The following is a 24,260-nucleotide window of genomic DNA, read 5'->3' as shown; positions in this document are numbered from 1 at the left end:
CTCCCACTATTATTGTGTTACTGTCGATTTCTTCTTTTATAGCTGTTAGCAGTTGCCTTATGTATTGAGGTGCTCCTATGTTGGGTGCATATATATTTATAATTGTTATATCTTCTTCTTGGATTGATCCCTTGATCATTATGTAGTGTCCTTCCTTGTGTCTTGTAACATTCTTTGTTTGAAAGTCTATTTTATCTGATATGAGTATAGCTACTCCAGCTTTCTTTTGATTTCCATTTGCATGGAATATCTTTTTCCATCCCCTCACTTTCAGTCTGTATGTGTCCCTAGGTCTGCAGTGGGTCTCTTGTAGACAGCATATATATGGGTCTTGTTTTTGTATCCATTCAGCAAGCCTGTGTCTTTTGGTTGGAGCATTTAATCCATTCACGTTTAGGGTAATTATCGATATGTGTGTTCCTATGACCATTTTCTTAGTTGTTTTGAGTTTGTTATTGTAGGTCTTTTCCTGCTCTTGTGTTTCCTGCCTAGAGAAGTTCCTTTAGCATTTGTTGTAGAGCTGGTTTGGTGGTGCTGAATTCTCTTAGCTTTTGCTTGTCTGTAAAGCTTTTGATTTCTCCATGGAATCTGAATGAGATCCTTGCTGGCTAGAGTAATCTTGGTTGTAGATTCTTCCCTTTCATCATTTTAAGTATATCATGCTACTCCCTTCTGGCTTGTGGAGTTTCTGCTGAGACAGCAGCTGTTAACCTTATGGGAGTTCCCTTGTATGTTATTTGTCGTTTTTCCCTTGCTGCTTTCAATAATTTTTCTTTGTCTTTAATTTTTGCCAATTTGATTACTATGTGTCTCGGCGTGTTTCTCCTTGGGTTTATCCTGTATGGGACTCTCTGCGCTTCCTGGACTTGGGTGGCTATTTCCTTTCCCATGTTAGGGAAGTTTTTGACTATAATCTCTTCAAATATTTTCTCTGGTCCTTTCTCTCTCTCTTCTCCTTCTGGGACCCCTATAATGCGAATGTTGTTGCGTTTAATGTTGTCCCAGAGGTCTCTTAGGCTGTCTTCATTTCTTTTCATTCTTTTTTCTTTAGCCTGTTCCGTAGCAGTGAATTCCACCATTCTGTCTTCCAGTTTACTTATCCATTCTTCTGCCACAGTTATTCTGCTATTGATTCCTTCTAGTGTAGTTTTCATTTCAGTTATTGTATTGGTCATCTCTGTTTGTTTGTTCTTTAATTCTTCTTGGTCTTTGTTAAACATTTCTTGCATCTTGTCGATCTTTGCCTCCATTCTTTTTCCTAGTTCCTGGATCATCTTCACTATCATTATTCTGAATTCTTTATCTGGAAGGTTGCCTATCTGTACTTCATTTAGTTGTTTTTCAGGGGTTTTATCTTGTTCCTTCATGTGGTATGTAGCCCTTTGCCTTTTCATCTTGTCTATCTTTCTGTGAATGTGGTTTTTGTTCCACAGGCTGCAGGGTTGTAGTTCTTGCTTCTGTAGTTCTGCTCTCTGCCCTCTGGTGGATGAGGCTATCTAAGAGGCATGATGGGAGGGACTGGTGGTGGGTAGAGCTGACTGTTGCTCTGGTGGGCAGAGCTCAGTAAAACTTTAATCCACTTGACTGTTGATGGGTGGGGCTGGGTTCCCTCCCTGTTGGTTTTTTTGCCTGAGGCAACCCCACACTGGAGCCTACCTGGGCTCTTTGGTTGGGCTAATGACAGAGTCTGGGAGGGCTCATGCCAAGGAGTACTTCCCAGAACTTCTGCTGCCTGTGTCCTTGTCCCCATGGTGAAACAGAACCACCCCCTACCTCTGCAGTAGACCCTCCAACACTAGCAGGTAGGTCTGGTTCAGTCTCCTATGGGGTCACTGCTCCTTCCCCTGGGTCCCGATGTACACACTACTTTGTGTGTGCCCTCCAAGAGTGGTGTCTCTGTTTCCCCCAGTATTGTCGAAGTCCTGCAATCAATTCCCACTAGCCTTCAAAATCTGATTCTCTAGGAATTTCTCCTCCCGTTGCCAGACCCCCAGGTTTGGAAGCCTGATGTGGGGCTCAGAACCTTCACTCCAGTGGGTGGACTTCTGTGGTATAAGTGTTCTCCAGTCTGTGAGTCACCCACCCAGCAGTTATGGGATTTGATTTTACTGTGATTGCGCCCCTCCTACCGTCTCATTGTGGCTTCTCCTTTGTCTTTGGATGTGGGGTATCTTTTTTGGTGAGTTCCAGTGTCTTCCTGTCAGTGATTGTCCAGCAGCTAGTTGTGATTCTGGTGTTCTCGTAAGAAGGAGTGAGAGCACGTCCTTCTACTCTGCCATCTTGTTTCCTCCCCTGCATTTGTTTTCTACCTCTGGTTCCCGAAGATGACTGAAAGTACATCCCTACCTTATTTATGCCTATTTCATTCTATAGGGAAAAGCTTTCAATTAGATATTGGTGAGAAAAGGATATGTGTTTTGATATTTGTTTTTCAATGTGTTATCCCTCTCAGAGGTTTATTTCTAGAAGGATATAAATGCTGGATATGGTACTGTATGCATAAATGATGTGGTTATGGTAGATATTTTTGGCTCTTTGGGGGATTCTTCATGTTTCTAAAGTTATCCCATATAGGAGAGAAAATATTATACCTATTTATCCCTTACCCTCAGTTCCTCTTTCTTACTTTTCTTTTAATCCTTTATAAAATATAATCTACATATATATATAGACTCAAGAGTCAGGACTTCCCTGGCGGTCCAGTGGTTAAGATTGCGTGCTTCCACTGCAGGGGGCGTAGGTTCCATCCCTGGTTGGGGAACTAAGATCTCACATGCCACATGCCACGCAGCATGGCCAAATAAAAGAGTAAAATTTATTAGTAAGCCTGTCCATGCATGCCATGGCCCAGGAATTCCCTTGTTCCTTGTTTGATTGTGTTGACCAATGTGGCCTTGAAACACTCTCCTTCCTTCTTAGTGTTCTTTTTCTTTCTGTGCTATTCCACCCTCCACGAGTCTGTTGCTCGTCTTTTTTGTCAGAACACTCATTCTCTCTCTGGGCTTTACATATAACCTCTGTTTTAAACTACTTTCAAATCTACTCTCCAACATGGAAAGAGATCAACAGGAAGTGACTGGTATAGAAATGAGTGCCTGTTGTGGGCCAGGCTTAGGTGCTGTACATTCATTCATTTGGTCTCCCAGCAGCACTATGAGGTATAAGAATTATTGTTGTCCATATTTTACAGATGAAAGAGCTCAAGCTTGGAGAGTCAAGTAAGTAGCTGTCTAATTTGTCTGGAACTGAGGTGGCTGCCAGGACTCAGGCAGGACCTTCAGTTTTAAAACCAGGAAAGTCTGAGGAAAACTGGGATAAATTTGGTCCCACAAGGCCTAAGTTCAGTGACTAGGAAGTGGCAAAGCCTGGACTTGAACCCAGGCCCACTTGAGCCTAACATGTTTTCTCTTTACCATGATGTTATACTCTCTCCATCAGAACAAAGTAGGGGGAAAACAAAGGGCTGATTTAGAAAGGAGGTAGAAGATAAAGGCATGAAGGAATTCATGGAGGGGAAATACTGTTTTCTGGAAGCGATTTCATCAGGGGAAATTTCTGATTCCAGTACATTCAGAAACCCAGTGTGGAGCTGAACAAATCACATCCCCATGCTGCCATTCCCTCCCCTGTAAATTGAGGGGCTAACAAGATGACAACTCCTAAAATTGTTTCCAGTTTAAAAATTATATTACTTAAACCTGTCCCTTGAATGTAAGCTCTCCAAAAGCATTTCATTGCCCATTAATATTAGCTAGTTTTTACAAGGTCACTGAGAAAGAAGAAATCTGAAATGTATGCCAGGATTTACAATATTTCATGATTTTGCTCAAATTTCTAGATCTAGCTCTTTAACATCAGTTATTATTTCTGAGCACAGCAAAATTCCACTGCAGCAGTTTAACAGTTTTTTGCCCTTAATTTATTTTATTTAATTTGTGGTAATTAACTTTATGGTGTTTTCATTGTTGTCTTTAACTGTTTATATAATGTCCCAAACATCTCAGCAGGAATTGCTTTATAAATCAAGTTTTCACTCTTTATTGTTATTTATAAAATGTTAATGGCTTCTATTTAAGGCATGTGTGATTAATAGCTGAGAGAATGTACTTTTATAACAGCACTGTTTTAATCTGTGAAAATCACAAGAAAAAGAGTCAAAACATGCCACAGTTATCATTGAAGGCATAGCCCCATGTATTGACATGGAAATCTTCATAAGATATTTTGAAAGCATCTGTTATATAATTGACTACTTGAGAAATAAGGCACTATTACCTTTTTTTTTTGTTCCTGGACACATGGGTTCTGTCTGATATGTTTCTAACCAGAATTCCTCGCACCCCAAATTTATAAGACAAGTTCGAGTATATTTAACATTTTATTCAAGAAAGGCCTCTTCTTGCTCTTCCTTTTACCTCTGCTCCTTTCTGTCAGCATCTTAAGGTTGAATTCAAGACTGAATGGGAAATTGAGGTGAAAAAATTATGGAATAATATGGGCCTTTCTGAAACCAGTTTGTGTGTGTGTGTGTGTGTGTGTGTGTGTGTGTGTGAGTGTGTGATTAGCACTCATTTTGGGCCAAAGTAATTAACTTCTTTTCTCATTTGGGTCATTACGGTCTTCCTAGCAAGATAACTAAGTATATAAAATTAAACAAGCAAAGTCCATTAGCCATACTGCAAAAAATCATGACACGTTACATGGATACTTTAGTAGGAGTGAGATTTCTAAATAAATATTAAGAACTCTGTGAAAATTAAGCAGATTGTAATATTTCAGAACTTCCTTACAGGAATTTAAATCAGCTGCTTTTATGGGGTACTTATTGCTTGGCTAGCCATGTGCTCAGTCTTATGGAAGACATAAAAGAAATTCTAAAAACTAGTTTCTCCTCTGGTGGGGCTTATAATCTAACATAGATATTGTTCCTTTTAGCAAAGCTCTATGCTTCATATTTCTTTTGAGGAAGAGTAATTGTGGCATGTTTTGACTCTGTTTTTCTTGTGATTTTCACAGATTAAAACAGTGCTGTTATAAAAGTACATTTTCTCAGCTATTAATCACACATGCCTTTAATAGAAGCCATTAACATTTTATAAATAACAATAAAGAGTGAAAACTTGATTTATAAGGCAATTCCTGATGAGATGTTTGGGACATTATAGGAGAAATGAAACTACCTATAATGACAAAGGTTGTGTTTTCAGAGTTTTACTAGGTCACTTTGAAAAACTAATAATTAAAAATTAAAGTGAAAAGCTTACTGTTAAATAAATTTAAATTGATACATAGCAAATAATAAGAAAAGTGCACTATTCCTAAGTGAACAGCTCAAGGAATATTCAGGAAGTGAACACACATGTATGACTACTAGCCAATGATAAATAGAACATTACCAGCACCCTAGAGGCTTCCTCGTGCCACCCTCAGAAACAAAAGTCTTTCTACAAAGGATACTAGTACCCTGTTTCTCTATTAGTAAAATTTGCCTGCTTTTGAACTTTGTGTTAATGAAAGCATACTGTATGTCCTCTTTATGCTGTTTCTTTCTCTCAAGATTATGTGTGTGAGAATCAGTTATGTCTTGTGTATAGCAGTTCATTCTTGCTTCTATGAAACACTACATTGTATGAATAAACTGCAATTTATTCTGCTGTCAGTGGACATCTGGGTTGCTTCTAGTTTTTTGCTGTTACAAAATGGTGCTACTATTTTCATTCTTATGTGTGTTTTTCGGTCCACATTATAAAGTGTGTCTGTTGGGAGTGGGAGGGCTATACCTACTTAGGTATAGATTTAGGTTGTGAAGATATTACCAAATAGTTCTCCAAAGATTACCAGTTGACACTCTGACAGGCAGTGTATGAATATTTCAGTATCTCTGTAGTCTTGTCAACCCTTAGTATTTTGTTGAAGACATTTGTTTGGGTATGTGGTGGTGTGGCTTTACTTTGTGTTTCCTTGATGACCAATGAGTTTTAAGCATTTTTTCACATGCTGATTTCCTATTAGGAAATCCCCTTTGCAAAGAGTCTATTACAGTCATTTGCCAACTTTTATATTAGATTTGTCTTTTTCATTGATTTGCAAAAAATATTTATATTGTATATGTTTTGTTTCTGCTTATAATTTTAGAATATACAGGGACTAAAATTCAAAATTTCAGTTCCCTCTAGTAGTTGATCTCTTTACTGATGTGTGGCTCCATGTGACATTGATTGCTTCCCCTTCCCCCCAAGTTACTTGACGTCACCACCATGGAATGCTAATCTTCTCTCTCCCACTCCAGCCCGTCGTCTCCTGTTGGTAATCTCTGACTCTCAGTGGCCCTCAATGTATGTATTCATGTATCACCAAATCCTACTTTATACATCTCTAGATTAAAACCCTAAGGCAAGATCACAGAAAAACTCCATAGCTTATGGAATATGGCTCAGAAGGACCAGTTTTCTTTTACACAGTGAGGCAAAAGGTGAAACAATTAGTTTATTGTAGCTAAAAAGAGTATTTGAAAGCATTTTAAAGTATAATGTGAGTCTTCTCAGTTTCGCTTCTCCTTTTTAATGACTTGAGAACTGCAATGAAGTTAATAGCTTTTGCTTGTGATTTAAAGATTTAAATATTTTATGTAAAAACAGGATATGTGGGATATCTTAATTAGTGCCCGTGTCCGTACAAGCCCACAGGGAAATAGAACATAATGTCGATTTTATGAAAGAGTTGAATCTTACAGGCAGAAGGCATCTGTGAAGTCACTGACTGGGCTTCTCCAATCCTGGAATGTTGGGGCTGGCGTGGGTGGGAGTGATGGGGACGTTCTACGGGGAGAGGCTCTGAGACCCTCTTTGGTCAGAACAGCCAGGCTTTCATCTGTTGTCCTCATTAAGTTCTTAGAGTTTCTTCATACAAAGGTTGAAGCTGCTCTTCTAAAATTGTGTGTCTATTTTAAATCCTTCACTTATGGACAAGGCGGTGGAATTAATTCAGTGAGGTTAAGCAGTTTGGAAGAGGTCACATACTACCAAGGCAGAATCAGGACTGAAATCCAAGTTTGCTCTCTCCGTAGTGCTCCGAGACTCTGATGTTTGCGTCAGCTGCAGTAATATCCTAATGATTCAATTATGTCCTCTTCCTTCCCACTTCCTGACTCTGAGAAATATATTAATCCGAGTTAATTAGAGAATCAGAGGGAGGTTTCGTGCCAGGAAAGGAGTGTTACTCCATGTGCTTCCCGCTGTTGAATGCGTCCCCAGGATCCCAGCTTATCTGATATTAATGGTCATGAATTCATAGAGTATTTTCTTTCCAACTCATCTTATGGCCCTCTGACTAATTTGGTTCATAATTTTAATTATGCAATTATGAATTTTTTATTCTCCTACCGTCTGGTATACCATTTTATCCACTATATTGGCCTTGTTATATTGGATCTAGTTAGGACTTTTTCTTGTTTTCTTTGCCTGTTCTTCTTACTCTTTTCTCATTCCTCTTGTTTGCTGCCAACATATCGGATGTCTGGTCAGAGGGTGGCTAGGAGAGAGAGGATGAGGAGAAGCAGATTTTGAAGTTAAAATGTAGAAGGCTGATGGATTGGATGTGATAGGTAAAAATATAGGAGGAATCAAAGTTTTATGGCTTACGCAACTGGGTGGATATGGGTACAATTTCTAATATAGAGAAGTGGGGGAGAGAGTCAACATGTGATGGACAGCTAGGAGGATTTGGATGGAGGGCAAGAGGGGAGAAAATTTAGGGTAGAAAATGAAGATTTGCTCCCGTTCACCCATATATCAACTGGTGAAACTGTCCATCTAGATCCCTATCCCATGACCTGTTTCCCCGAGTCCTACTGAATACCATAGGGCAGTTTCTCACCACCAGGATACTTAATTATGCAGGATATCACGATAAAGACATAAGATTTATCTTTGGAAGGACAAGCTTTGGAAGGGGAAGCTAAGACGATAAGGTAGGAAAATTCTGTTTTTACTTCTGTTTGCCTTATATCCATGTAGGAATGGAATTAGAAATCCTCGGCATCCCTGTAACATGATTTAGGGAAACCTTAAGTTGTATCTTCTGAAGGAGAAGTGGTGAAAGGACTTTTTCACAAATATGCTCAAGGAGACATGGGAAGGTGGGGCATCCTTGTCTAGCATGTTGTTGCCATAGTTACTCATTTCACAAATATTTATTTATTTATTTACCAGGTTTATTGAGAAATAATTGACATGCATCACTCTATAAGTTTAAGGCATATAACATAATGGTTTGGTTTGCATACACTGTGAAATGATTACCACAATAGGTTCTGCTAACATCCTTCTTCTTTTATAGATACAATAAAAAGAGAAGAAGGAAAAAAAGAAAAAAAGGAAAAATATTCTCTTGTGATGAGAACTTTCAGGGTTTACTCTCATAACAACTTTCCTATACATCATATAGGAGTGTTAGCTGTAGTCGTCATATTGTGCATGAAATCCCTAGTACTTATTTATTTATAATTGGAAGTTTGTACCTTTTGACCACCTTCATCAAATCCCCCTGTCCCACTCCTCCCACCACCCCCAGCACCTGGTAACCACAAGTCTGATCTATTTTTCTGTGAGTTTTTTGTTTGTTTTAAATTTCATATATAAATGAGATCATACAGTATTTCTCTTTCTCTATCTGACTTGTTTCACTTAGCATAATGCCTTTAATGTCCATCCATGCCACAAATGGTTTCTTAGTTTTTTGTTTTTTGTTTTTTTTTTGGTTTCTTAGTTTTTTATGGCTTAATAAAATTTCATTGTGTATATGTATGTATATATATATATATATATATATATATATATATGCTAAAACTTCTTTATCCATCCATTTATTGATGGACACTTAGGTTGCTTCCATGTGTAGGCTATTATAAATAATGCTGCTGTCAACATGGGGGTGCAGATAACTTTTTTGTTCTCCAAACTTTTTCCATAGTGGCTGTACCAATTTATAATCCCACCAACCGTGTACAGAGGTCCCCTTTTCTCCACATCCATACCAGTATTTGATATATCTTATATTTATGATGATGGCCATTCTAACAGGTGTGAGGTGATATTTCATTGTGGTTTTAATTTACATTTCCCTAATGACTAGTGATGTTGCACATCTTTTTATGTATTTGTTGGCCTTTTGTATATCTTCTTTGAGGAAATGTCTGTTTAGGCCCTTTGCCCATTTTTAAATTGAGTTATTTGTTTTTTTGCTACTGAGTTGTATGAATTCTTTGTATATTTTGGATATTAACCTCTTAGATATATGGTTTGCAAATATTTTTTCCCATTCTGTAAGTAAGGGACGTTTCAAATATTTTTTGAAATCCTTCTACATGCCAGGTCCTATTCAAGGCCCTGGGAATACAGCAGGGAAAAAAAACAAAGTCCTTGCCTTTATGGAAGTTAAATTCCAGAACGCTAATTATGTCCGTACGCTGTTCAAAAACTGCCCATTTCAGCAGCATAAAATTTAGCCCTTTGCTTAAATCAAACAGACTCACTACTTGCTGTCCCCCAGACCACATATGTTCTCACTTCCTTGCGTTTGTGCTCATTCTCTCACCTGCCTGCTTCTCTGTTCCTCTAAGTGGGCCAACCTGACCCGCTCAGGACTGGTATTCAGTACCACAGGGGTGTGCTGGTCAGTATCCAGTTCTAACTGGTTGATGCTTGTGCTGAGCCAGTTACTCAGCATTTCACTGTTACCCCTGCACCCACCCTTCCAGGTGTAGCTCAGTCTCCTGAGAGCCTTTCCTAGGTCCTTCCTCAGTCTTCAGTGACCTCATCTTCATTTGAATTCATGGTACCCATGTGTTTATACCACTTATTTCACAAAGCTTACAGACTTTCTTAGGACATCTGACATACAGTTGTTTGCATTTTATTTAAAAAATTGACTTAGGCTTTTGTCTTTTCTTCCAAAATAGATGGCATGCTCCTTGCACAACTGAGACACTAAATACGTACTTCTTAATTGATCAGTGCATCAGGAGGCACTCAGCATCTTGTACCTGTCTGCTGGGGACCTAAAGTGGAGAGGGACCCTATCTGCTGATATTCTGTGTCACTGTGCTTATCTTTAAGCAATTCCATCCTCCGGGACTTTCTTCCACCCCCAGCTCCTATCTCAGAGTCGTCCCCCATCACCTCGGGTTTGCAGGGGCATTACCATGCCAGCACCCCTTAGGATGCTTGGCTAGTTTTCTGCATTAAAAAGACAGTGGGATATCTTGCTTGCCAACCAATTTAATGCAGGCTGACACTCCTGGCACGCTGAATTAAGGTGGAGGAGCCAACCGCCTCAGAGAAGAGTCCATTTCTATGGAGATTAAAACAAGAAAATGACAGAGCACAAACACCTTTGTTTTCTTTTTATATTTAAATGGAAAGAAGACATTAGTTAAGCCAGACCAGAAGATGAGTTTTGACTGTTAATTGCTAAGGGAGGTGCAGTATTTTAATTTATCCCAGTCATTTGTAGAACTAGGCAGATTAGGTACATATTCTGTGTTCTTTCCCATGATATAAGGCTGACAATTTGAGAATTAATCCTTTTTGGATGTTCCAGATTTGTTATTTTAAAACTGTAACTGCAGTAGTCTTTCCCCTCTGGGTAGGAGCCGAGGAAAAGTGTTGCGCCTTTTATCTAAGAGCATGTGATTACAGAGTCGTGACTTCCATAGGGCAAAGATGATTTACAGATTTACTCAAATAATCCCTAAATTATTTAACAGGTCTCAAATACTTCACCACAGTTTGACGGTCTAGTCAGCCAACTGAACAATTAAAGTTTTACAACAAGAGTCTCCATGGGGCTCCATAAAGCATTTAATATTCCTATTTCTAATTATAAAGCCACGTGACCACAAACTAGTACGCGTTGGTGTAACTGACTTTCTGGCTGTAGGGACAGCATTTGATGCATCTTGGATAATCCTTTGGAAGTAAATGATAATTTCAAATATAAGAAGAATGGCTCAGCTCAATCAACCCATTCATCAGCCCTTTACTGAGCATCCAGAATGTGATGCACTGAGCTGAGAACCATGAAGTTCAAAGAACAAGGCAACTCCAACTGAACATTAAATCTTTTGGGAAGTGTCAAGAATTGTAGGTGTCTAGGCCCCCCTCTAGACTTGGTGTATTTTAGCATTCCCCACCCTCTCTCCAGGCAATTGTCATCCTGGGTTGAGTACCTCTGGTATAAAGTATAGTTTGGTACAAGGCAGTAGGAGTGTAACTGAGAATATTGAACTTCTATTTACATCCATTACTCTGCCTTTTTAGTTCCTTACACAGAAGCATATGATACATTTCAAGTGAGAGGCATGGACAACATAACTACTGAGTTTAAGGGAGGAACAGATCTTGGAGGCTGGAGATAGGATTTGAATCGATGCTTTAAGGATGGGTAGGATATAAATAAACATAGATGTGAGAACAGGACATTCTGAGTGGAAGACTGGCATAAACCTGAGCTCAAGTGTATAAGCTTAAGGTGAGAATGTGTAAGGTATATGCCATGTATTAATTGGATATTAGTTGGAAAATTGTGAGAAATCAGATGACCTTCACAGGGACTTGGGCCCAAAGATCTGGCTTTGAGTTCTGTACCTGCCACTGAGTAACTACTTACATTGACAAGGTGTTTCACTTCTCTGAGCTCCAGTTGCCACATCTGCTGAAAGTGGGACAAGAGTTCTTATGGGATTGTTTAGAACCAGTAAGGTAATATGTATACAAGGGCTTGATAAACCACAGAGCACTACCCAATGCTAGCTGTTGTTATTATTGTCTTTTGGAGGGGAAGGCATTGAAGGTATTAGAGCAGAGTAGTGATGTATTAATTTTTAATCATTTATCCTATTTCATCATGAATAAGTAAAAGAAATAGCTAAAAATAAGTATTCATTATCACTGAGTTACTTTATGTCATTGTGTTTAGGGACTTGGAGCCCTGCCTTCAAAAGAGAAGGTCCCCCTAACTGCCCACCATGGCTGCAGAGGCTGGGCCCGACCAAGCAGAAAGTGAGTATCAGTGCTTACCTAACAACTCAGCACACAGTGCATGATGCTCCAGTGGCTTTGAGGAAACTGTCCTGTTAGTTACTAACTCTCAGAGCGCTAACTGTATTGGCAAACCTGCAAGAATCCACCTCATTCCCTTTATTTAAGTATAACCAAATTTTGAGAGATGTAGAGCAACTTTTGACTTAATGTGCTGTCCAATACAGTATGCAGTAGTCACATATGGCTATTTAGGGCTTGAAATGTGGCTAGTGAAACTAAGGAACTGAGTATTTAATTTTAATTCATTTTACTTTCAATATGAAACCTGATAATTCAGTTATTGGAAAACTTTTAAGCATGTTTGGAGCAACTTGGACATGTGAATCTATTTTTTCAAGTGGGCATTTTATAAATACAGCTAAAGTATTTCTGATAAAAATTTGGCATCTGAATTGAGATGTATGTAAGTGCAAAATATGTACAGGATTTTGAAGATAGACCAAAAAAGGAATGTAAAATATCTTGTTCATTTCTAATATTGTTTAATATTGAAATGATAATGTTTGGATATATTTTGTTTAAATAAAACATTCTATAATAATTATTATACATTATTAAAATTAATGTCACCTCTTTTCACTTTTAAAAATGAGACTACTAGAAAATTTTAAATTACAAATGGGGCACACAGTATATTTCATTTGGAGCTGCTCTAGACTTGGCAACACTTCAAGTAATCTTGAATTTAGGTAGCATGATTGAGAAACATTTAGTACCGTATGTAGAGCTGGGATCATTAAGATTTTTCTGTCCTGCTACCTCCCCTTGGCTCTTGTGACCCCAGGCAGTATATGATACAGGCCAGCTGACTTCTGTCCAGGGCTACAAATAGAGTGCACTGTGGATTACATTAACTGTCTTCCTATTTGGATAATACAGCACATTTTTCAAGAGGGAAAGGGCAAAAAGGGAGGAAGATCCAGGAAGTGGAGGAGGAATGTTCTCTAGTTTCATTTTGCCTTTGGGTCATGCCCATAATTACTTAAATTATGCTTGAAGTCTTGCATCTATGAGCTTGGAATTCCCCTACATCTTCTTAGCAACCTAACACCAGTCTGAGAGATATTACCATAGAGATTTTGGGGGGCGGGTACATTGTAAAATCTCCCTGAGGTACTTAGGTAACCTATTAATCATATATTGTTGCAAAGAGAATAAGACATTTTGCTTAAGAAGAATAAAATTGGGGAAGTGAGGAAAATTGTATCTATAAGAGACAACGAATGCCTTTAAGTTGGAACTGAAAAGTTGGGTCTTAATGCAGTGTGTGTTGTGAAAAAAATTGTTGAATGTAGATTTTAGGAAATGATAGCCATATGCCACTTGAAATTTGGGTTTTGCTTGGTTTTAAAATTCTTTCTGAAAAGAAATTAGAAATAAATTTTCTTTTCTTCACTTGTAAGTAATAGAATTGAATATAAACTATTTTATTTGAGGTCTTTCTCAAAGAGCATCTATTCACTTTCTAGCTTCTACAACTCTTTGCATGAGAACTAATTAAAGGCTCTTAGTTCTAGCTTCCCTCTCCTGCTTCTCCTCTCTAAGTTTCTCTGGTCCCCTAACCCTTCATTTGTTTTTTAATGATTTGGTGTGTGTTTGTTATTTTTAGCTAAGGAATTTTTTTCCTACAAAATAAAACTTAGGAAGAGTTCAAATATGTAAAACAGATAAGGTCTAAGCTGCTCTCATTGAAGAAAAGCCTCCAAAGCAGTGAAATTGATGAGACAGTTTTAAAACCACTGCCTGAGTCTGGATTTGATTCACTGTGTTATTTCTCTTGGGATATTTTCTGTTTTAAATCTTATCTCTAATAACACAGTGGAAAGCCTTATATCTTTAAAGGGAAATTCATACATTAGTGAGCTGGCAGTAGGGGGTGTTGGTGATTTATTTTGGCCTGTGTCACAGTATTTTACTGAATGTCATGGCATTTATTTACAATTTTATTTTCTGATGTTAGGCTCTAAGCGCCTGGAAGGCTGGGATATGAAGTTGTCTTATTTATTTCAGCACATTTACCACCAAAACAGCATCTAAGACTAGTAGGTGCTTAACGAATGTATGCTGAACTGAGTCTCATTGAATGTGAAGTAGTGCTTTTTTAACACCTGTGAAATTAGGCATTTAGGCACTAAGTCTGACTGTATAAGCAAGGGAGGCCTTAGCCATTTGGCTGTACATCTTTGTTCAGGATATCTTCTTAGTAAGTTGTTGCAAAGTCCTGAAGAATGCAGCCTGTTTGTAGGAAGAATGGGAACCCTGTGATTAAGGGCAGTTAGTTTTGTTACGGTTATAAAAAACACGTTTGTTAGTCCCCAGGTCTTTTTAGATGCAGAAAAGACTTGTTTAATGATTACAATCAAGAGATGGCCAGTGGCTCATTTGCTGTCATAGTTTCCATAATTAGATTTTTTTCTGGTGTCTTAACTTCAGAGATTTACTAGAGCAATTATACAGAATCTATAAGGCATTGAGAGAAATCTGAAGTTTTATGAACTATTAATCATAATAACATTAAACTGATGATATATGAAGAGTGAGTTTTAAAAAAATATATAAAATAAATGTAAGAAAATCTTTTAGGCTAGTGAAATCACTTGGTATTAGAGATTCATTTTTTTCCCCCATGGGAATGTTAATATTTGCACTCATGTTTTAGATAAGTTTAATATGACTATTTCAACCTCTTCATGAACTTTATCATAAAATATTTGTTATTGCTTATAATGGTTTTTTATTGCATTTTGGGGATTTAGTAACTTGAAGAATCCAAAGTATGAAGAGATTTTATTATTTGCAAACCTATTATTTACTTAGTTTTGGGTATAAAGAACTATAATAAGACCAGATTCTTTCAAACTAATTTAGAAAGTTGAAATTTATCTTTGTGCTATTGAAGAAATGAGGATTGATTAATGAAATTAATTGTATAAACACTGTTGGGTAGATGTTTAGCCCAATGATAGTAATACAACTGTAACTACAGTAATAATAATTGCTCACATTTATTGAAAGCTTATTATGTGCCAGGCTCTGTGCTAAGTGCTTTGTAACCAAGTCCAATGTAACCCTCAAGACAGTTCTGTGCAAGATATATTATTATTATCATCTTCATTTTACAAATGAGAAAATGAAGCCTTAAGGACAATAAAATATGGTTCATGAACAAATTGGAATTCAGAGCTGAACAGTATGACTCAGGAATGAGAGCTCTTAAAAATCATTTTATATGATGTGGATATGTATTTGCAAATAAACAAAGCCTTAATTATAGACTTTTTAACAGAGAAGGAGGAGACCTTGACAACTTCTTAATAACTGAAGTTATAATGTGCACTTGAACATATAAAAGCTGCATGCTTACATACTTACCCTGTTGTGAAGAAAGAAACAGAAACCTCAAACATTATTAACTGGATGAATTTTTAACATCAAAGTTGTTTAATTTCTTGTAATTTTAGAATTCATTTGTTGAATATATGCATATCCTTGGATATTATAAAAATAAAGAACACACTCTGTCTTTGCCTTTTCTAAGGCATTGAGATATGAGTTATCTGTGATGCCTTGAAAATTTAACTCTTTGGTTCCAAGGCTAATTTTTAGTTACGAGAGAAAATCAGAACAGCTGCCTCAGTATCTTAAATGACAGTGAGGGCTCAGGACTGCTGACTTGGTGTCTATGCGTCCATGTCTTCAGTGGAACCATTTCTAGGTCTGTGTGAAATCATTCTCTTCTGGTGGTGGCTGCCGTTCTCTGCCCTTTTAAGAAAATTTCAGGCCTTGTTCTTGAGGTTGGTGAATATCAGACACACTGGTCAACAAAGAGCCCAGCTAGAAAGAAAATGTTACCTTGGGAATTTAAACTCCTCTGTCAAATGCTAATTTTTTGGTTAGGAAGGGGAAAATCAGAACGGCTCCATCAGCACATTACATTATAATGGGGCAAAGGATTGCTGGCTTGAAATGAAGGTGTCAGTCCATTCAGGGTGCCATAACAAAATGTCATAATGTGGGTGGCTTATAAACAACAGATATTTATTTCTCATAGTTCTGGAGGCTGGGAAGTCCAAGATCAGGGCATCAGCAGATTTGTTGACTGGTGAAGGCCTGCCTCCTCACTAATAGGCTCACATGGTAGAAGGGACTATCTGGCTCTCTGGGGTCTCTTTTATAAGGGCACTAATCTCAATCATGAGGCTCCACCCTCATGGCCTAATCACATACCAAAGGCCCCACCTCTTAATACCATCACATTGGGCATTAGGTTTCAACATATGAATTTTGGGCAGACGCATATATTCAGTCTGCAGTAGAAAATGTCAGTGAAATAGGAGTACTCCACTAGGGTGACCAACCAAACCTCAAAGGAGTCTCCAGAACTCACAAGGAGTGCATGACATTAGGAAAAGCGGCAGATGTGTTAAAAACAAAAAACAAAAAACAGCAAGCAACTCAGAAGACCAGCACCTTGTGGGTTCCCAGCCCAGCTGACTTTAGAAGGCACTTGGGCTCCCTGTGTCTCAGAGCTTTTCCTGCAAATGAAGACTAGATTATCTCTAAGGTCTTGTTTGGAATGAAGATGCAATGGCTTTTGTGAAGGTACATTTTCACCAAAACCTAATGACTTAATAATTTCGTATATTAATAAATGATATTGTTTGTCATGTGTATGACACATGACAATATTGTAATTATAAGTAATTGTAAGGGAGGTTTGATTAGTCAGAAGAAGAGAATTAAAGGAGGGAAGATTGTCATGAGAGGAGCAAAAAAGAGGACAGTGTGTGGAGCCACACCTTGGAATACCTCACTGCCTTTCCTCTGGGAGCTAAGTGGTCTGATTAGAAGCCCCCTCAAAGTAGATGTAGATTTTAGTTGAAACTTGGTGAAAGAGACAGTTTACATCCCTGAATCCTGTCTCTTCCATGTGAGGACAGTGCATCTTATGGCTTTGAATGGTAAACTTTGTATGAACCATTTTATGATTCACATGTGGTTTTGTGCTCTGATCTATTCAAAGAATATGTACACTTTTTCAGAAGCGTGTGTGTGAAGTCTTGACAACTACTTATGGAAATAAGAAAAAAAATCCATCAATCATTGTCCTTAGAAATATGTAGACAACCCTGAATGTGGGCAGATACAGTGGCAAATGTGGGAGAACAGGGAGATTCGAGTTTGGTAATGACTTTACAGCACTGTCCATAGGTACAAGTGGAAGGAAGGGAGAAGAAAGAGAGCAAGGGGAGATGCTCTTTCTAGAATAACTACAGAGTGACAATCTCATCCCAATGATGGGACAGCTTAGTAGATGCTTTCTTTCCTAACCCAGCACTTTTAAGGTGGGTTAGAGCCCAGTCGTTCCATTCATTGCTAGGGTCTCCCCCAGGTTCAGTCCTCAGGATGTCATTGCCCCAAAGTAACAGTGGTCTGTTGCCCACTAGTCTACATGGTGAAAAACAAGGGGAAATTTTATGAAGGAATGAAGAGTTTGCCTCAGTGTTTCATTATGAATTTTCAAACATATAGCAAGCTTGAAAGAATTTTGAATCAACACCCAAAGATCTACAACCCAGTGCTCACCATTAATATTTTACTGAATTTGATTTATCACATATTCATCCATCAATCAACATACATATCATTAGTCAGAATTCAATATTTGTTTATAGTTTTTTTCTTTTTTGATGTACAATGTACTACAATGAAGTGCAGAAATCTTAGGTGTATATTCATTGAGTTATGGTAATGTACCTGTGTAATCTACTGTGTATCAAGACATAGAACATTGTCATCTCCCCCAGAAATTTCCTTCATGTCCCTTCTCAGTCAGTCCATGAAGATCACTGTTCTGGCTTTTTTTCTCCTATATATTAGCTTTATTTACACTAGAACATAAGTGGAACCATACAGTATTTGCTTTTCTGTGTAAGGATGCTTACTTGACATACTGTTTTTGAGATTCATTCATGTTGTTGTGTATGTCAGTAGTTTGATTCTTTTTTGTTGCTGAGTAGTATTTCATTGTATGAGGATATCACAGTTTGTTTACTGTTCTCTTGTTGATACCCATCTGAGCTCTTTCCACTTTGGAGTTATTATGAATATACCTGCTGTGAGCATTCTTGTACAAGTCTTTTGTAAGTATAATGTTTCATTGTCTTTGGTAAAAACCTAGGAGTGGGATTGCTCAGTCACAGAGAAGGTGTATATTAGGTTTTATAAGAAATTGCCATAGCTTTTCCAAACTGATTATCCTATTTTATATTTCCACCAATGACACATGAGGGTTCCAGTAGCTCCACTGTCTCACCAACATTGGCTGTTTTCAGTCTTTTTAATTTTAGCCATTCTGGTGGGCATGTGATGGTATCTGCTGTAGTCTGAATGTTTGTGTCCCCCTAAAATTCATATGTTGAAATCCTAATGCCCAATGTGATGATGGTATTAGGGGTTGAGGCCTTTGGAAGGTGATCAGGTCATGAGGGTGGAACCCTCATGAATGGGATTAGTTCTGGTGTAAAAGAGGCCCCACATACCTTCCTACTCCCCTCCACCATGTGAGGATACAGCTAGACATCTACGACCAGGAAGAGGACCCTCACCCGACCATGCTGCCACCTTGATACTGGACTTCCAGCCTCCAGAACTGAGATAAATAAATTTTTGTTGTTTATAACCTACCCAGTCTGTGGTATTTTGTTATACCAACCCAAACAGACTAAGGTAGTATCTTATTGTGGTTTTGATTTGCATGAAGATGGAGTTTTTAATGGCTTAAAATTTGAGTAGGTGAAAAGAAGAGAGAGAAAATCTTGATTCCAAGGGTACTAAAGGAGGTGTAATTAAAGAAATGGGGAGCATACAGGCCAACTGAAAAGCTAATTTGATAAGTAATATATTTAAATTTTACTGAGTCCATGTTAGGAGGAGAAAGCCAAGAAACTTAAAAACGTCAGAATCAGCTAATAATAAAGGAAATATATAAGGAGGAAATCTTAGACGAGACTAAATGAAGATGATGTATTCTATGTACACGCTATAGAATTCTATACATAGATCTGGGTAAAATGAATAAGAATCTTAGGAAAATACAGATGAGAGTCGAGTTATCATTATGGTGTTATCCACTTGTAGGTACGTGTATTTTTATTTCAATGCTATTCCTACTTAATAAGCCTTTTGAGTTTATTATGCAGTTATAATTTTATCAAGTTGTAAGGTAAATATTCTTGAAGAAATGTACAGCCATATTAATTAGTCATCAGGTATAGAAAACACGGATAGACTTACTAATAATTTTTGTGTCCAAATCATGTTGTGTCTTCTGTATTTAAAGAACTTTCAGAACTAAAGGAGATATCAATTTTGTGTGTTTTCTTTGGTCTCCCTGGACTTTAATAATTTAGGATAATCTACTTAACACTCTGACCATTGTAAGCTAATGTTTTTTTTAAAGTAAAATATTACATTAAAGGAACATTACATTAACTTCTTTTGCATTCACTTAAAACATCCACTTATAAAATTTTCTTTTTATAACATCCTGCAAATTCGTAACTCTCCAAATTTCAATTTCATAGTTTTGCCATTTTTGGTTAAGAAAATACATTAACTACATTAAAAAAAATAAACTATTTCTCTGTTTCTATTTTAGGTCGTATATTAGAGATTCCCAAGCAAGATTTTTCTCAAGAAGCAAAAACTCTCATTGCCCAACACTATAAGAAAATAAATGAGGTTAGTGCTTTGCATTTATCTAACACTGTATTTTTCAGGAAACTAATAGCAATTTTCGTATACTACAATAATTGATCCAAATGATTGCATGAACCCTAATAGATTTTGAATAGAAGAGAAAATGAAATCCTTACTAGCTATAAAAATTGATTTCAGATTGCATTTAAAAATTTAAAAAGATTTTTCAGCTCTACAGCTTATTTAATTACATATATTTTAAGTTTGCACATTTAATTTAATTTTTAATGTTTCCTGTTGATGAATTATAACAAGTTTTTGGATTAAATATCTCAAGTAAATATCCCTCTCCAAACACTGTTAGGCAAAGCTAAACTAGAAAATATACTGTGAGATGCGTCTCTCTTATGCCACCTGCATGACCTGCTTACCTGTATCTTCTCCCACATCACTTTGTATTAGGACTGTTTACCAGTCTAATAGCTCCTTGAGGGCAGTAACTGTCTTTTTTTGAATGTTGCATCTCTAGCAGTAAGCCTTGTGTCTGGCTCAATAAATAATTGCTTAATGGCATGGATTTGGAAGGTGAGAAGGAATGAAAGGGAAAGGGGTGGCAAAGAAGCAGGAGGGTGGGTACAGGGTGAAATTTTGGAGGAGAGCATCTACAGAGGAGATGGGTAATTTGGGGAGCAGCTGCCATTGTGACAATGGGCCTTTGGGGAGACAGGTGAGGGCAGGGGACTTAGGATGGTTTACTGTGTGCCACACTGTTCGTCTCCATTTTGAATACTTCAAAAAAAAAAAAACAGAATTTTAAATAAAGATTTTAAGTATTTTTCCATGCTTACTGTGAGGGGGAAGAGGATTATAATTTTTACATGTGTTTCTTTTGAATGGTCCTCTAGGCTGATTGACCATAGGTGGTTTTCATCTTGTAATCAACGCTGTTAACATTGCTTAACTAATTTTTGCCTCTAATCAATTAAAAGTATTTGATTTCACTAGTAGGCATGTGAGATGAAAACTTTACTGTCTTCACAGTTAGGTAGCTTTGCCTTAGAACCTTGACCTATTTTTAGAATTTTATCTAATAATAACAGCATAACATTCTACCTTTGGTTGCTTGGTAAAATGTAATACTAGTGTACTAAAACCTCCTTATTGGCATCTTCTTTTTTTTTTTTTTTTGGCCGTGTCAGGTCTTAGTCGCGGCATGGGGGATCTTTCCTTGTAGTGTGCGGGCTTCTCTCTTGCTGTGGCGCGCGGGTTTTCTCTTCTCTAGTTGTGGCGTGCAGGCTCCAGGGCGCATGGGCTCTGTAGTTTGCAGCCCGCAGGCTCTCTAGTTGAGGCGCGGGTTCAGTAGTTGTGGGGCATGGGCTTAGTTGCCCCACAGCATGTGGGATCTTAGTTCCCCAACCAGGGATTGAACCCGTGTCCTCTGCACTGGAAGGCGGATTCTTTACCACTGGACCACCAGGGAAGACCCCTTATTGTCATCTTGAGTTGGCAACAGCTTGAATTTGTCTAAATCTTTTCTTGTGGGGAGGAGGAGAGCTGTAGCTCTAACTGTGGGCCAGAGAATTACTAGACTAGAACAATTATAATTGTTTGGATAATTGCCCGTCAGAGACCTGGGACTGTATTATTTTTCTATTGCTCAAAGTAGTCAAAATTAATAAGCAATTAAGTGATTGAAAGGATCTAAAATACATATCCAATTAGTAATATGCTTTTTTTGAGACTCTACCTCCATGTATGAGCAGTTGTTTCTGGTTCAACAGAGAGTTTTGGGGGCGTTAGCATTTTTTTGACATTTGAAGATTCTCCAAAGATGGTTGAAAATAAATTCTTATATGTCTATTTGAAAACCTCTATTTTAAAATGGACTTTAAAGCTGTATTAGAAAATATCACATTTGAGGAAAAAATTACTATTTTGAAATTCATATATTTAAGTTGAATGTAACCCTCATGCTTGTTAAGGGCTTTTGGAGAACTATAAAGGATAACATCTACTTTATCTGATTATTGTCATGTGCTTTAAGTAAATCTTATACAGTAAGGTACTTTGTAAAATATATTTAGTGGGTATAATTTTATGAATTTATTAACAAAATTTATTACATAATTTTTTATACAGTTAATATTAAAATAAAATTTTATTAAATTTATTTTTGTTTTGTTCATAGAATAAAGTTCCAGGTACTTCTATAAATGTCTTTAGAAATAAACATCAGAAACCGAAATCTAGCAAATTCATACCTTTGGAGATCAAAAAAAAGGAAACACTTGATATGGTCCGAGAACTTCAGGCAGCGTACAAAATGATTTGTTTTCCCAAAGACTGTTCCAAAAGTGGACATTCTGAGGAGGCCCCATCACGAACTTCTTTCAAGGAGCCACACATTTTCAATGTAAAAAAAAAATACAAGGGGTCTATAGATCTAACTGTGAAAGGTAAGTTTTTGGTGGAGCAAAGACATTTAGCAAGCCAGCAGGCAAAACTGTTTGCTTATGGTGTGCTTGTAATGGAATTTCCTTGTTCAAACAAGATCCTACACTTTAAATGTTAGCAGTGAAAGGTAGGGAGGCATGATTAAAAGAGCTGCTAACCTCTGGGAGCCACCAGAAATTGAGAAGAGGGCATCCTAATGGGAGAGAGGAATGCAGGGGAACAAAACGGATTAGCCACTTCTTCCAACAGACACTGTTCCTAGAGCGTGCAGAGGCTCATGGCTCTGGATTCTGTTGTTGAGCAGGGTAGGTAGGGTAGGCAAGCTATTCATGAGTGTGTCCCCCCAAACCCTAAAGGGATTTTTGGGAGCTATAGAGTTTCCTTTAAGACCAATTGTGATAAAGGTTTATTCTCTTTCAGGAACTTGGTAAGGTGGAACCTGGAGGTCTATTTAAGCAAAGTTATACTGTTTTCTGAGACTAACTGGTTTTCCTGGCTGGAATGACCTTTTTTTTTTTTTTTTTAAACATCTTTATTGGAGTATAATTGCTTTACAATGGTGTGTTAGTTTCTGCTTTATAACAAAGTGAATCAGTTATACATATACATATGTTCCCATATCTCTTCCCTCTTGCATCTCCCTCCCTCCCACCCTCCCTATCCCACCCCTCTAGGTGGTCACAAAGCACTGAGCTGATCTCCCTGTGCTATGCGGCTGCTTCCCACTAGCTATCTATTTTACATTTGGTAGTGTATATAGGTCCATGCCACTCTCTCACCCTGTCACATCTTCCCCCTCCCCCTCCCCGTATCCTCAAGTCCATTCTCTAGTAGGTCTGTGTCTTTATTCCCGTCTTGCCACTAGGTTCTTCATGACCTTTTTTTTTTTTCCTTAGATTCCATATATATGTGTTAGCCTACTGTATTTGTTTTTCTCTTTCTGACTTACTTCACTCTGTATGACAGACTCTAACGCCATCCACCTCACTACAAATACCTCCATTTCGTTTCTTTTTATGGCTGAGTAATATTCCATTGTATATATGTGCCACATCTTCTTTATCCATTCATCCGATGATGGACACTTAGGTTGCTTCCATGTCCTGGCTATTGTAAATAGAGCTGCAATGACCTCTTAAAGTACATTTCTAGTTATAAGCTTTCATAACTTCATCTGTGTTTTCCCTCTTTTGTTATTGCTTATTATGTTATTCATTAATTTGAATTTTTTCATTCAATGAGTGCCTGCTCTGTGCCAGGCAGTATGTTAGGAGTTGGAGAAACAAAGCTTAAAAGGCTCAGAGAGTAATGGTGGGGATAAATACTTGGGTAATTTCTTATCATATAGTGTGACAACTGCTGTACTAGAGTCAGTACAAAGCATTATGGAAACACTGAGGAGTAACCAACCAGATGCCAGAATGAAACTTTCTCAGACGAGATCTCATTAGAAATGGGTTTTAAGGAGAAGTTTGTTAAAGGTTGGTGGTAACAGGAAAGGCCATTTTGAACAGTGGGAGAAAAATATTAAAGCTCTGAAGGACAAAAGAAAGTGATATGTTTTGGGAAAGGAGAGATACAGTAAGAAATGAAGTTGGGGAGAGGGGTGAGGCTAGGTTTTGATGTGACTATAATAGCAGACCTAGGAGTTGACCCTATGTGTAATGGAGAGCCAGTGATGATGGGGATGAGGTATGACCAATTCTTTCTGTTTAGAAAAAAACTGGTAGTAGAGGCTGTGGAGAGAATGGTGGCAGAGAGATAAGAAAGGAAGCTGCCCAGAAAAGAGATGGTCCATGTAAGGAATGGCAGGGGCCTAAAGTAGGGCAGTAGTGAAGCATAAAGTGTGGAGGAGGGATGTTCCAGCAGCATTTCTCAAAGTGTAGTTTTCAGAACACTAGTCCTGAGTGATTCACCTTGACATAAGTGTTCTTGGTTAGATGAGTTTGAAAAAATGCATTTACTTCTTGGAGATTCATATTGAGCATTAATATATTGAAAACT

At 37.7% G+C, this 24,260-nt stretch overlaps 1 protein-coding gene across 1 annotated transcript in view; it reads left to right on the top strand.

Moving 5' to 3' along the window:
• Positions 1-24,260, top strand: part of IQCM (IQ motif containing M) — a 484,997-nt gene that overhangs the window by 92,369 nt on the left and 368,368 nt on the right. Inside the window, exons 3-5 of the mRNA XM_082389028.1 lie at positions 11,977-12,059; positions 19,762-19,844; positions 21,991-22,258. Of these exons, the coding sequence (XP_082245154.1) occupies positions 12,026-12,059; positions 19,762-19,844; positions 21,991-22,258 (385 nt within the window). The 5' untranslated portion in view covers positions 11,977-12,025. The remainder of the gene's footprint in view (positions 1-11,976; positions 12,060-19,761; positions 19,845-21,990; positions 22,259-24,260) is intronic.

This window comes from Balaenoptera borealis (assembly GCF_965194805.1).
Source record: "Balaenoptera borealis genome assembly, chromosome: 4".
NCBI lineage: Eukaryota > Metazoa > Chordata > Mammalia > Artiodactyla > Balaenopteridae > Balaenoptera > Balaenoptera borealis.
The sequence above is the reverse complement of the archived record's forward strand: the minus strand, read 5'-3'. Positions and strand labels throughout refer to the sequence as shown.